Source organism: Anneissia japonica, unplaced genomic scaffold (assembly GCF_011630105.1).
Source record: "Anneissia japonica isolate Jap-2015-1 unplaced genomic scaffold, ASM1163010v1 scaffold468_len270531_cov130, whole genome shotgun sequence".
Lineage (NCBI taxonomy): Eukaryota > Metazoa > Echinodermata > Crinoidea > Comatulida > Comatulidae > Anneissia > Anneissia japonica.
In genome coordinates, this window is record NW_022703041.1 from 30,576 (window position 1) to 45,466 (window position 14,891).

Here is a 14,891-nt window from a genome sequence, read left to right on the forward strand (position 1 = left end):
TAATAACAGTCCTTAAAAATATATAATATATATATATATATTATATATATATATATATATATATATGAATTTTAAATATTTTTGACCATCATGATCATACAAATTAATTAGACTAATTTTGTAGTGTTTGGATATAAACATTTAACCATGGTGGGGATGAGGTTGGTAGACTTTCTATCTGAATCCGACGTCACCATTTTGATATAGCACTAATATTGCAAGTGAGTAGAGAGAATTATATTAGATTTTTAGTATTATATGATGAGGAACTGTTATAATTACTTTTCCAGCTAGTATATAAGATGTTTTTTTTAAAATATTTTCCTATATTTATAATAATAGTGTGCTTACAGTGGTCAGTATAATTCACCAAGCAACAAAGCCAAGGAAAGAATGCAATATTTATGCACTTATACATAATTAAATGACCTATTTACGACTATAATTTCCTGACCATGTCAAATTATACAATGGTATTGTTTACTATGTACAGTACACATAAAACATAAAAATTCTTAACATTAATATAGGCTTTATACATGGTGGTTATCTAAAAATTTAAGATGGCTGCTAAATGACCTTGACCTAATGAAATCAAATGATTTTAAAATGGCTGCCATAATGACTTCTTATCAAATACTGTGAGCTTAAGTATAATATTTACATTGAAACATGACTGCTAACGGGAGCATATCACAAAGTATTAAACATAAAATGACCTTAATTGACTAATTTATGACCATAATATCTATCTTAACATGTCACAAATGGTGTAACTTAAATATTTGATCATGAAAACATAATTTTAGGCATCAGGATTCAAATTTGAAATGTTTTAAAAGCTGAGATATTAACATTTTTATCCATGGCAGCCATTTTGAAATCCAAGATGGCCACCAAAATGACCTTAAATACTGTAGTTCCCATCAAAAAACTGAATTCTAAGAGGTTGAGTATGTTTCTGATGTAAAACATGACAGTTACTGTAGGCCTCCGTGTTTATCAAGATGCCATAAAATATTTATAATGACCTTGAATGACCTTAAATGACCCTAAATATTTATTTATGACAATCTGACGCTGTCAAAAATTATATGATATTATTTCTTGAGCATAAAAACATATTTTTGTACATTAGAATTATAATTTGAAGTGGTTTAGAAGCGGAGATATAGATAAATATATGTTTTACATGGTGGCCATTTTAAAATCCAAGATGGCGGCCGCTTTTATAAGATATTAGCATTAATCTGTAATGTAATACATACATTGGTTGCTAAATATTAAAAACCCCTACCTGGATTTTTTTAGACTTATAACATGTTCAAATAGGGACCTTATTGAAATGCACTGTGGTAAAATAAATTCTGTTGCAATTTTTTCAACCTTTCACTAAATTTTATGCTAACTTTCTTGTACTACTATGATGACGTCATAAATATGTAAGAAGTCACATATATGAAAGGAAATTTTCTCAGCTGTTACATACCCAAAGTTGGAAGACAGTCGACCAAGGATAAACGAGATATGCTCAAATGCATATTTTAAAAAATTACGTCATCGATATAATTCAGTTTTATTGAATTCAAATGGCAATATGATGATGTCACAATGTCCGATTAGCCATTATGATCTAAAAAATTATATCTACAACTCATGTACCTACAGAATATGTAATAAAGGTTGGGGGTCACCTTTCATCCTAAGGAGCTATAACTAATTTAAAATATTCATGGTTTTAAGCATGTATAAATTTTGACGCACGCGTAAGTGCATGCTAAAATGCGCGAAACGGAAATTAAGATACCTGACATTCAACCTTGACCTGAAGTATAAGCCCATTTAATATAATTCAGAAATGACGAATGGTTAGATGATGTGACGTCATCAACGTTTTGAGAAAAGAAAGATGAGGGGGGGGGGGTCAGAAAACATTTAATTTGACCATGATGACATCATCAAAATGTAAAAAGAAGTCACATTTATGAAAGAAAATTGTCTCAGCTATAACATACTCAAAGTTAGAAGACGATCGACCAAGGGTAAACGAGATAGGCTCAAATGCGTATTTTCAAAAATGACGTTATCGATAAAATCAGTTTTGTTGAATTCAGATGGCAATATGATGTCGCAATGTCCGATCAGCCACTATGATCTATAAAATTACCTTTACAACTCATGTGCTTTCAGATTGTGTAATAAAAATTGGGGGTCCCCTTTCATTTTAAGGAGCTATAACTGATTAAAAATAAGCATGATTTAAGCATTTTCACTGTATAACGTCACAAATATGCGTAAAGATCCCTATGTTTGATGCACACGTACGACATTGCTATTGGCCATAAGATGACCGAAAAGAATGTAAATTTGTGAAAACAATTTCAGGAACCAAAAATTTGTAGCGTCCGTATGTGCTGCGCACGTAAAAAATTTGACGCACGCTTAGGCGCACGTTATGAAGCACACGCGTGAAATTTGGGTACAGTACATGCAACATTGACCTGAAGTTAATGCTCACCTAATACGATTTCAAAATAGCAGATGGTTAGGCTGATATGATCGATAATGTAAAAATGCAAAATTGCGTGTAGCCGACATCCTGCATGACTGGTCACCTTGAAAATCTTATGACTATTGCAGGCGAAGCCAAAATGATCGATGAAGCGACCTGTGCCTAGCTCGTAGCAATTTTGAGATATCGTGCAAACAGTAATGGGGAGAAAGAAAGAAGAATAAACTAGATTTGAACTTGTCACTGAGGACGAGTTTGGTGATCCGCCGCACTTTGACCCTCGAGGTGTACACAGTTTGGATTGAACAAGTTTTAAATACACTAATTCAGTTTTAAAAAAGGAATTTGGATCATTTTAAAAGATCTACTTATGCTTACGCACTCGTCATGACGCACATGCGCATGGTAATGTCACAAAATGTTGACTCCTGATATGAGATATGTGTCACTTTCATTGACAAATGCCTGTTGGTGAGGAACTTATATCATTCATAATATTTATCAATATATAAATATTAAGTTTCTTTGAAATCAGATGGCAATATGATGACGTCACAATGTCCGATCAGCCATAATGATCTATAAAATCATATCTATATTACTCATGTGCTTTCAGAATATGTAATAAAAATTGGGGGTCACCTTTCATCCTAAGGAGCTATAACTGATCAAATATAGTCATAATTTTAAGCATATATAAATTTGACGCAGGCGTACATGCACGCTAAATAGCGCAAACGGAAAATTAAGGTACATGACATTCAACCTTGACTTGAAGTTTATACTCACTAAATATGATTCAGAAATGACGAATGGGTAAAATGATATGGGGTCATCAATGTTTTGAGGAAAGAAAGATGAAGGGGGTCAGAAAAAACATTTATTTTGAACATGATGACGTCATCAAAATGTAAAAAGAAGTCACATATTGGAAAGAAAATTTCTTCGCTATAACATTCTCAAAGTTGGAAGACGATAGATTAATAATAAGCGAGATACTCTCAAATACGCATTTTTATAAATGGCGTCATAGATAAAATTCTCTTTGTTGAATTTAGATAGCAATATGATGACGTCACAATGTGCGATTGGCCATTATGATCTAAAAACTCATATTTACACCTCGTGCTTTCGAAATATGTATTAAAAATTTGGGATCACCTTTCATCCTAAAGAGCTATAACTGATTAAAAATAGGCCTTACTTTAGCATATTTTCACTGTATATCGGCACAAATCCATGCAAAAATCCCTATGTTTGATGCGCACGTACTACAATGCTATTGGCCATAAGATGACCAAAAAAAATGGAAATTTGTGAAAACAATTTCAGGAACCCAAAATATGTAAAAAACGTAATTTCTAACTTCTGTACATATAAAATGTTATAAAAAATTATATATAAAATATAAAAATTAAAACCCAATTGTAATTAAAACCCAATTGCACTTAAAAAGGGTCAGTCCACAATGGCTGACTGTAATTTTTTGAACGCATCTTTAAAACTTTTATTAATTTCTAGAAAATACATTAATATTTTTCTTTTTGGTTCCAAAATGTAATATATCAAATAAAGTTTCTTGTGTATTTTATTAAACCTTGTCTTGACTTTAATTTTTGATTTTTTTACAGTTTTCATTGTGGTTGGGTGTGTTTGTATAGTATGTGGTGCAATTGCTGTTATATGTGGTAAGTTTCCCTACTAATTTAACGGATAACTCAGTCTGTATTGGTCCTCTAAAAGAAAGTAATTCAGTTACAGTGAATGTATAGTAGCATAATTTAATTTATAAATTTCATTCCTGCTGTATCAAAATTTTCTAATCAGTAAGTTTATCTGTAATAATATAGTTTAACATGATTACATCTTATAATACTCTTTACATATATTTTTAAAATACAGAGCTAAATTGCTGTAATGTTCATATATTTATTATAGCGCTCCACAGAAAACCATCTCAAGGTGCTTATGAGGCCACAAGAAACAAAGACAAAAGAACGCGAAGGGGGCGGGGATGTGCGCACCCCCGATTTTGAGATATCGTCGCCATCACAACCGTGTACTCGCAGGTACCTCGGCGTCAGTTTGCTGGGCTCCAGTAGCTTCCACCAAGGATAAGCCTATGGCTCCCCTACCGTGCACTGCTAAGTTGGCGGCGCTACCTCAAGTAAGGAGGTGCGACTTTTCAGTGGAAAAAAAGAATTAACTACAGAACAACTTAACTACAAATATTTAAGTACAGAGAATAAATAAAAAAATAAAAAAAACAATGAGAAAGTTAACAGAGATTGAAGAGATAAGCCTTCAAATTCTTTTTAAAAACAATGAGTGAAGGTGCCTCGCAGATCAGTCGGTAATGAATTCCACAACTTAGGGGCAGCTATAGAGAACGCCCTGTCGCCGTAGGTCCTGAGACGTGGGTAAAGCTAGTCAACTAATGGTAGGAGATTGCCAGCTACGAACAGATTTCTAGACCTAACTTTTGCGCAGAGGAAGTATTCCTCGCACAGGCCTTACTCTACGGTCGTTTTTTTTGGGGGGGCGGGGGGCGGGGGCGTATCCCTTCTAGCCTAGCTAAGGCGCCTTGGCTTTACCAGCCTAGGCTGACCTAGCTACAGGCTTGGTAAGTAGTATAGGTAGGTAGCGTGCTGCAGTGTCGTATCTAGCGTTTTGGAAAAGGTGATTGATAGGTGATGGCGGGTGCAGAGGTAAGTGAAGTGGGGAAGGGGTGGGGTGCTAGCTCAAAAACAAGGTGATATGATTAGGTGTTTAATTACTCTAGCGTGATTTCAAATCCTGGATCCACCCCTGCTCTTCAGCCCACAGTGATGACATACTTGACATTCAGGAAGACTCACAGGTGTTGGTAGATGCAAGCCAATGATTAGCTACTATACTGTGCCAATAGGGCATATTATAGGATATGCGAGCAGATATTTGACTGATGTAGAAGAGAGATACCAAAAGCGATGCAAAAGAGTGATATTGAAGCTGAAGGTTAAGTCGAAAGCCATCTACAGAAATTGAAACAGGCAACTGAACAGAATAATCATGCGTTTTGGAATGACGCTGAACTTGGTGAATTTAAGCAATTAAAAGATGAACTGGCAGTACCGACTACATCATACTCAGAGGAGTTGCTGTAGTTATACCAAAATCATTACGTGATAAAGTAATAATAATAATGATAATAATGAAAACTTTTAAAGCGCCGGTATCCGTTTAAAGAAAACGCTCATGGCGCCCCTCTATTCTCCAAGTAATAGAAATTGCACATGCTAGTCATCAAGGCATTGTGAAGACGAAAGCCTTAATATGAGAAAAGGTCTGGTATGATAGATAAATTACACAGAAAAGATAAAAGAATGTGTCACTTGTCAAGCATCGAATTCACAAAATGCAGAATGCATTGAACCCTTTAAAATGACCATTGCCTTAGTTAAAATATCTAGTCTAGTTAATATGTAATTCAAAATATCTTGATTTATGTTGTTATTTTCAAGAGGTCGAAATTGTAACATCAAAATCAGCACAAGCAGTGTTCCCAAAACTCGATGCCACACTAGCATGACAAGGAATTCCAGAGGTCATCCAAACAGATAACGGTCCTCCATTTACGAGCACCAAATTTTGACAATACGCAGAATATCTTGGCTTTAAGCATAAACGAATAGGCATTTTTCGTTTTGACTACGCGGCCAGTCTACTACGAACTAATGGACCGTGACGGCAACGCCAAGACACTGTTCGCGTACTACACCAAGAGCTGTTTTCGTTTTTTTTAAGGCGACTACGACGACGCAGCACATGTACGTAGGCCTACGGAGGGGAGTTAGTCGACCATGGTTTTAATACCAGAGAACAATGTTCTCTTGTTTTATATTTGAAAAATTAAATGTGAAAAAAAACTTTAGTCAAATACTGTCTACAAAATAAAAAGTTTCCAGAAAACACTGAGTGATGTTTCACTGGTTGGCTAGGATCTACCTGGCTAGGCCTAGCCTAGCCTAGGTGTCAAAAGAGTCGTTAACCGGGGAAGAGGGGTGTCAGGCCTGCTCAGGCAATTTGCCAAATGCAACGATGATGTACAAATAAATAACAATTTTAAACAGAGGTATTTATATAGCAAGGCTTGATCCACGATATCAAGGGCGGATGCCTGCCCTAGCTAGCGGCACCAGATAATTTAATGTGTTTTCTCTTACCCAAAATCACCCTGACAAGGCTAGGCTAGCCTAAGCCTAAGGCCCTTTTTTCACTAGATCCCCTGATTTACCTAATTTTATGGTGACTATTCATTCCTCATTTATTGCATGTGTATAAATAGGCCTTCATAAAACATTTAATTACTCACGAACAATGCTCGATCGTGGATGCGATGAAAATTGCAACCCCTAACAAAAAAGTTACCAGCAGTTTGCCAAACAATCCGGTGATCTGATTGGTCAATATTAGGGTAGTCGCCACCACGCCAAATTCAGAAATTGGGGTTGTCGCGGAAGCTGTCACAACGCCGATTTAGCCAGTAAGGTTTGTGAGCATGCGCAGATGTCTGTTACGCTCTATTAGTTCGTAGTAGACTGGCCGCGTAGTCAAAACGAAAAATGCCTAATAACCTTATTTTGGCCACTCAAAAGTAGAATGGTTCATGAAAACTCTTAACAGCAATCATCGAACATTAAAACATACAACAAGCATTGCACAAATTTCTAGGACAATACAGAGCATTGTACTACAACACAGATATCTCCAATGGAACTTCTGAATGGGCAAAAAATGTATGTTTATTCAGAGAATAAACATGAAATGAAAGAATATGAAGATAGAAAACTTAATACAAATGAAGGTTGTCTAAAACTAGGAGATAAAGTATTACAGGTACTTAAAGCAAAATAAAGGAAATGCATTTACTCCACCAAATGTATCATGAAATGAAAGAATATGAAGATAGAAAACTTAATACAAATGAAAGTTGTCTAAAAGTAGGAGATAAAGTGTTACAGGTACTTAAGCAAAATAAAGGAGATGCATTTTCTCCACCTTTTGATCCAAAGCCATTTCAAACATGCCACGATGACAGAAAAACCATTTTATGATGGGTTTTCTTATTCATATTATGCGTAGTTACATGCATGACAGCCTCTAAAGTGATTGTTGGCAACCGAACAACCTTTACACCAAAAACCCTCATGGAATACATGGAAGGATTTTAAAGTATGCAGTGTCTCCATAAACAGAAGGAAAACAGATGCCAGACATTTTTTCACCAATGCCAACTCCATTATTCAAAAAAAAAATGTCAACTACTACTTGCTTGACAGGATAAAATCTATCCTGTTGATGTTGCCACCTTCATTGTAACCTCGCAAACGGATGGTATTCTGGACCATTATCTGAATGTTGGTGGTTTTAATTTATATACCAAACATTCAGGAAATTGACATGGAGGAGACCCTGCAGTTTACATAAGAAAGGAAGCAAGCCATCAAAGATGTTTACTTCCCAGATAAGCTAGATTTCCTGTGAATGTGGATGAGACCTTACCAATTACCCTGCCTTGTTACAAATCACATTGTGTGCAGGTTACATACCCCCCCCCCTTCACCCAGTCAACCATGACTTCCTGTTTGATAATTTGTCAAAACACCCTGATCTGGATACAGGGTTCCCCGAACGCCGCCTTCAGCAGCTAGTGCGAACCACAACTCAGTGGAATGTGTAATTTCGATATGGTTTTGTAGTCAGATTTGCGAAAAAAAACTTCAGCTAATTGTCTCAACTTCAAAATAATTGTCTCAATATCTTTGCTAATTAATCCCGACGTAATTTAGCTTACACTTATGCATAGGAGGGAGCACTTAAAATGTTTTAAGTAATGTTTTTTCATATTTTAAAAAATTCTAATTTCTCACAATGTAGTATTTGATTGATTTGTATGTTTATAATTTATTGATTCCTAATTCTTTAAATTCAAGTAACTCTTTTTTCAAGTAACTATTTTTTTCATATTGTATAAATTGTAATTTCTTGCAATCAGCAATTTTGCTGCTATTTAGAGAAGTTTAATAAATTGATTTAGTTGTTGTTTTTGAAATTTTAATTTGAAGATCAAAACAGTTTAATGTTTTTTGTATTCCACTGTTTCAGGTTGGTTATTGAATAATCGGATATGGATTGGAAGTGAGTTCCTCTTTATTATTATTATTAATATTGAAAAATGCAAGTACTTTAATTGATAAAAACTTTTTGTTCTTGTTTGTATAAGACTTGAGAAAGGTAGGTCAAATTCATTTGAAAAATGAAATGGTAACTTTATAATAACAATAAATTACATAAGGTGTGGTGGCAAAACAACTTGATAATAATTATTATCATAGTATTTTTATATGTAATAATGATTATATATTAATTATGATGATATAATACTAAATTTTGAACTCGTCACTAAGGACAAGTTAGATGAAACGCTTGTCTGGCAAAAGAAAAGAAAAAAATCTTTTGAATCTCACTCAGTTAGTTGCAACAGGCATGCTAAACAAATAGTTTACCACTAAAGTACCTCTCCCCATAAACTGAAAAAGGGGAGTCGATGTAGTCGCAATTTCAACTGTCAATTGAAAATTTAGGCATAAGCCCCACATATTTATTTTTTATATTGCATTTAGATGGCAATATGATGACGTCACAATGTCTATAAAATCATATCTACAACTCGTGTGCTTTCAGGGTATGTAATAAAAGTTGGGGGTCACCGTACATCCGAAGAAGCTGTAACTGATTAAATATAGGCATAATTTTGACATATTTTTACTGAATGGCAACACAAACTTTCGCACAAATTTGTATGTTTGATACATTGTTATTGGCGCGTGCCCCCCTCCTCCCCACCAAATGACACTAAAAGAATGGAAAAGTAATTTTGAGCATTTTAAAATTTTGACGCAAGCATACGTGTGCCTTATGCGCACACGGGAAATTATGATATGAGCTTATTGTCACTATTCCAGGCCAAAGATTTTCCTGATGGTTAGGGTCTGATGTCCCCGATGAGAGAAAAGTACTCGTGGTCAAGCCTCGCACAAAATCTTTTGAAAGTGATTATCTTATAAGCTTTGAAAGGCTTAATTGTTTGATTTTTGAGTCTACTATTAAATATGCTGAAAATTACATACAATTTTCTTTCCTCACCGAGGAATTTCGATTTTTTTTTTTGAAAATTACTATAGGATTGTATAATTTTCCTTGTTTTTTCCCTTTGTGCCTTATTTTGTCTATTGTTTTTACTTATTTTGAATTGTATTTTTGTTTTTAATGTTTAAAGCCAGGCTGTGGAGAAAAAAAAATCTGTTTATGTGTAACAACTGATTTTGCCAAGACACAAAGAGCATGTTTGACAAAAAATATTGGAAACAGTTAATGAGATACAGATTTAAAAACTGGGAAAAAAGTTGGTTACTACCCTTTAAATATTCAACAATCTATTTCAATAACTGTTGCCCAGGTTTTTATCAGACACCCTTTTTTGTGAAAAATAAGTTGTACAATTTTTGTTTATATGTAGTACAACTTATAGACATGCACTCCCACAAACAACAGCATTGTGTATGTTGAAGTAAATCCGAACTGAGAGTCACTGTACCATCTGGCATTCCAGACGAATACAATACAATACAATATTTATTGGATAACACTTTTATAACAGTGGCACACGTTAGACAAATTCTAACGGTGCATCCAGAAAAGAACAAAGCAACAGAAATTTAAAAAATTAAATTCTTAATTATGAGAGATTTACAGATAACTCAAATGACATTATTGCCCAACCACCAATCAAATTAAACACTTAAAATAACTACAAACAAAACAAGAATGACTGGTTCGAAAAGTCATGCAACAAAATTTAAATTAAATTAAATTAGAATTAAAAGAAAGCGTTTATGCTCTACATACAGTATGAGTATGCACGCACAGGAATTATTACACAAGCTTAATGCTTAAAAAATCAAATATAATACTGTAATTACACAACAGCACAGATAAAACTTAAGCTACAAACATTTAAATATTAAAGTCACATCTCCTTTTCCACAGACTTTTGGCTAAAGATTTGCAAAATTTGTCAATTAAGAAATTGATATTCTTATCATAAAAGTGGTTATTTTCATTTCCGAGGATAAAATGTAATTTATTTCTATTATTAGACTGTTCGAATTCTTGGAAAACATGTAGAAGATTGTTACTATAAAGTTGTTTAAATCTGGCAATTTCGATTTCTCTGATATTATTAAGAATAGGACAAATTAAAAGAAAGTGAATTAAATCTTCCACCTCACCTGTATTACATAGTTTGCAATTGCCATTTTCACAGGGCATATTTGAGAGTTTTGCAAGTTTGTAATTCAGAGGAAGAGTGTTCGAACGCAATTTAAATTTTAATGATGCACCCTCAAAGTCACATTTGTCGAGAAGGTAGCCTTCTAAGTTGGGTACATTCTTAATAGCCATATAGTCTTGTATTGATGACTTATACTATTTCCATCATCAAGCCAATGGGAGAGTGACAGATCTCTCATGATACTTTTTGCTTTAAAAGCCCAATCTGTGCTCACATTATTATCTTCATCTTGTAATTCTAAGAAAATATTATCTATATTACAGTCGTTGAGAATGTTTTTTATACAGGTAGGTATTTTAAAGGCAATATCAAAGATTATCTGATGATGTATTTACAATAGTTTTCAATAATAATTTAGGCCAACGATTGTCTTCCATTTTTAAAATTCTATCAGTGTAATTAATTCTATAGATATTTTGAATTAGAGGAATTTTGGACCACCCAAGATCACCGTACAGTGTAGCGCAAGGTGTATTACGGGGGGCCTTTAAAATGAATCGAGCCATTTGTAGTTGTAACTTTTCAATTCTATCGGTGTCACTTTTACTTCCAACCCATACAGAGCTACCATAATTTATCGATGGAAGAGCAATCGTTCGCCATAGGATATCTCCGTAGTATACTCTATTGAAGCTATTTAAATTACCGATGATTGATTTTATATATCCAATAAGGCGGTTACATTTCTGTACTACATGTTCAATATGTATATGGTCGTTCATGAGTCTTGATAGTGACCCCAAGATACTTGTAAGTTTCACATTCAGTTATTGATTGGTTTCCTAATTTCCACAACTTGTTTCTGTCTATCCTCTTTCCCACGACAAGTACGTTAGACTTGGTATGATTAAAATTTAAGTTCCAATCTTTGGCAAATTTGGCTGCTAAATCTAACATCTGTGTCAACTGTCGCTCATTTTCGGCAATTAAAATTACATCATCGGCCCAGAATAAGGCCCGAGCCATGTGTCATTGATATGAACACCAATATCATTTGTTCTTAGAATTTTTGTGAATTCGTTAATGAATATACAAAATAAAATTGGAGATAAAACGCAACCTTGTCCTTGTTCAATGGGAAATTCGTCTGTTATACAATCTCCAAATTTAACCATGCCTTTTATGTTAGCATACATATTATCTATTATTTTCCATAAGCGTCCTCTAATTCCTACATTCCAGACGGCCTTCAGCAGACCGTCTCTCCATACAGTGTCAAATGCCTTCCGGAAGTCCAGGAAGGCCAGATATGTATTTTTCCCTTCTTTGCGTCTACAAGCAGCTATGCTTTTTACAACAAATACATGATCTTCACATTGTCTGTTTTTTCTGAAGCCTCCCTGAACCTCCGAAAGAGCGTTATTGTTTTCAAGATGACTTGACACACTCATTGCTATAATTCTGTTGTATATTTTAGATACACAAGATGTAAGGGAAATACCACGATAATTATTTAAAACTTTCTTATCACCTTGCTTAAATATAGGAATGATAATACTTAAGTTCCAATCAGTTGTGGTTTTTCGAAAGATATGATTCTTTTAAATAAATTTAAAAGAGCATGTTCCATAATAGAACCACCATTTTTTAACATTTCATTGGTAATACTATCTTCACCTGGTGATTTACCGTTCTTTGCAAGCCTTAGTGCATATTTAACAATGTCAATGTCAATCTCTATATCGTATATACAATTTGGGATGCCATCATCCCGATCAGTGTTTCTAATATTATTAATAAATTGTTTAGTTTTTTGCATGTTACTGTTAGAAGAGTTAGGTTTAGATTTACTTAATGATTCCCAATAATTTTTTAATGTGTCATTCTTCAACTCCTGTTACTATATTTTCTGACCCCGGAATCTTAAAGCAATTTGTGTTAGATTGATTGAACTTTGACCCTCTAAGTGACTGCCAAAATTCTTTACAACCTGGACCTCCTTTGTTTGCAATAACAATTGATTTATCTACCCTCATCTCAAAGATCTTTTGTTTAATTAAGTTTTTGGCAATTAATCTTTTCTGTTGGTAATTCTGCCAAAGAAATTCACTGGTGGCCTCGTTTCTATCGTTTCTTTTAATATATTTTCTATGTATCTGTGCTGCTTTTTTCCTATTTTCAATTGCTATAGCTGCTTCTTTGTCAAACCACGGTCTATTTTTTCCTGTAATTGTTTTTTTACCGATGCTTTCTTCAGCAGATTTGATAACTCTACTTTTCCATGATTTCCACAAATCATCGACATTGTTAAAAACACTTGCATCCCAATCTTTAAAATTGTTCTCTAAGTAAGCTCTATACACAGTAAAATCTTCCCCATGTCTAATATTCCAGATTGATTTTTTACATCTTCGTTTAGTTTTATATCGAGAATCTTTTATATTTAGTGTAAGCAACAACATATTATGATCGCTGCCCAAGCCGTATTTTCCTAATTCATCTACAATCATTTCTAAAATATAATTAAACATGCTTTTTGATGACAAAATATAATCAATTGTGCTAAGTTGTTTACCTCTTCCCCATGTCATTTTACCCTTACAAAAAATAGTGCTATTTAAAATTGAAAGATTAGCGTCATTCTTAAATTCTAACAATCTTTCACCATTTGTATTGAGAACAGGATCTCCATTAATTATGTTATTCCCAATTCTGGCATTAAAATCTCCTAAAATTACTATATTCGGTTCATCTTTACCATCGAACATATTTTCAATATTAATGATCTCAGAAAGTAATTGGTGATCCGCTACACTAGCGGATCACCTCTTGTTATTGTCAGGATCATCTTTTTTTTCTTATTCTTCTTTCTTTCTCCCCTTTTCTGTTCGCACGATATCTCAAAAACTGCCACGAGTTACGCACAATCGCTGTCAACGAACATTTGGCTTGGTCTGGAATAGTCATGGTAAGCTTTTCAACGCGCTCAGTCATGCGTGACGTCATCTACGCGCAATTTTGCGTTTTTACATTATCGATTATATCAGCCTAACAAATTGCCATTTCGAAATCGTATTAAGTGAGCATTAACTTCAGGTTAATGTTGAATGTACTGTACGCGTGCGTCAAAATTTCAAAATGTTTAAAATCACTTTTTGACTAAATTAGAGCACGTTTTCGGCCAATTTTTTTTTTTATTTTCCACTACGCGCGTGCATTTTTATGTGCGCAGCACGTACGAAAGCTAGAAATTACGTTATTTTACATATTTTGGGTTCCTGACATTGTTTTCACAAATTTCCATTCTTTTCGGTCATCTTTTGGCCAATAGCAATACCGTACGTGCGCATCAAACATAGGTATCTTTGCGCATATTTGTGCCGCTATACAGTTTATTATGCTAAAATCAGGCCTATATTTAATCAGTTATAGCTCCTTAGGTTGAAAGGTGACCCCCAATTTTTATTACATATTCTGAAAGCACATAAGTTGTAAATATGATTTTATAGATCAAAATGGCTGATCGGACATTGTGACGTCATCATATTGGCATCTGAATTCAAAGAAAGGTAATTATAGCTATGACTATGACATTTTTGAAAATACGCATTTGAGCGTATCTCGCTTATCCTTAATCGATCGTCTTCCAACTTTGAGTATGTTATAGCTGAGGCAATTCTCTTTCATATGTTTGATTTCTTTTTACATTTTGATGATGTCATCATGGTCAAAAAAATTTTCTGACCCCCACATCTTTCTTTCCTCAAAACGTTGATGAGCCCATATCATCTTAACCATTCGTCATTTCTGTAACATATTAAGTGAGCATAATCTTCAGGTCAAGGTTGAATGTTATGTACCTTAATTTTCCGTTCGTGCAACTTGACGTGCGCGTACGCGTGCGTCAATATTTACATATGCATAAATCCATGAATATTTTTAATCACTTATAGCTCCATAGGATGAAAGGTGACCCCCAATTTTTATTACATATTCTGAAAGCACATGAGTTGTAGATACGATTTTATAGATCATATTGGCTGA

At 34.1% G+C, this 14,891-nt stretch overlaps 2 protein-coding genes across 2 annotated transcripts in view; one reads left to right on the plus strand and one right to left on the minus strand.

Annotated features, from left to right (window-relative positions):
- Positions 1–14,891, plus strand: part of LOC117104242 (limbic system-associated membrane protein-like) — a 76,075-nt gene that overhangs the window by 23,674 nt on the left and 37,510 nt on the right. The window contains exons 5-6 of the mRNA XM_033244947.1: positions 4,144–4,200; positions 8,660–8,692. Coding sequence (XP_033100838.1) covers positions 4,144–4,200; positions 8,660–8,692 — 90 coding nt within the window. The remainder of the gene's footprint in view (positions 1–4,143; positions 4,201–8,659; positions 8,693–14,891) is intronic.
- On the minus strand, positions 12,615–13,579 carry LOC117104229. Its single transcript, XM_033244929.1, has 2 exons — positions 13,245–13,579; positions 12,615–13,190 (listed from the first exon to the last, which is right to left on the minus strand). Exons 1-2 carry the CDS (start codon positions 13,436–13,438, stop codon positions 12,728–12,730), a joined length of 657 nt encoding a protein of 218 aa, XP_033100820.1. The 5' UTR covers positions 13,439–13,579; the 3' UTR covers positions 12,615–12,727.

Excerpts from the sequence above, each read along its gene's own strand:
- LOC117104229 (XM_033244929.1), bottom strand. The coding sequence starts at position 13,438 with ATGACATGGGGAAGAGGTAAACAACTTAGCACAATTGATTATATTTTG. Across the intron at positions 13,191-13,244 it reads AAACGAAGATGTAAAAAATC|GAACAATTTTAAAGATTGGG; the intron begins AATCTGGAATAT and ends AGCTTACTTAGA.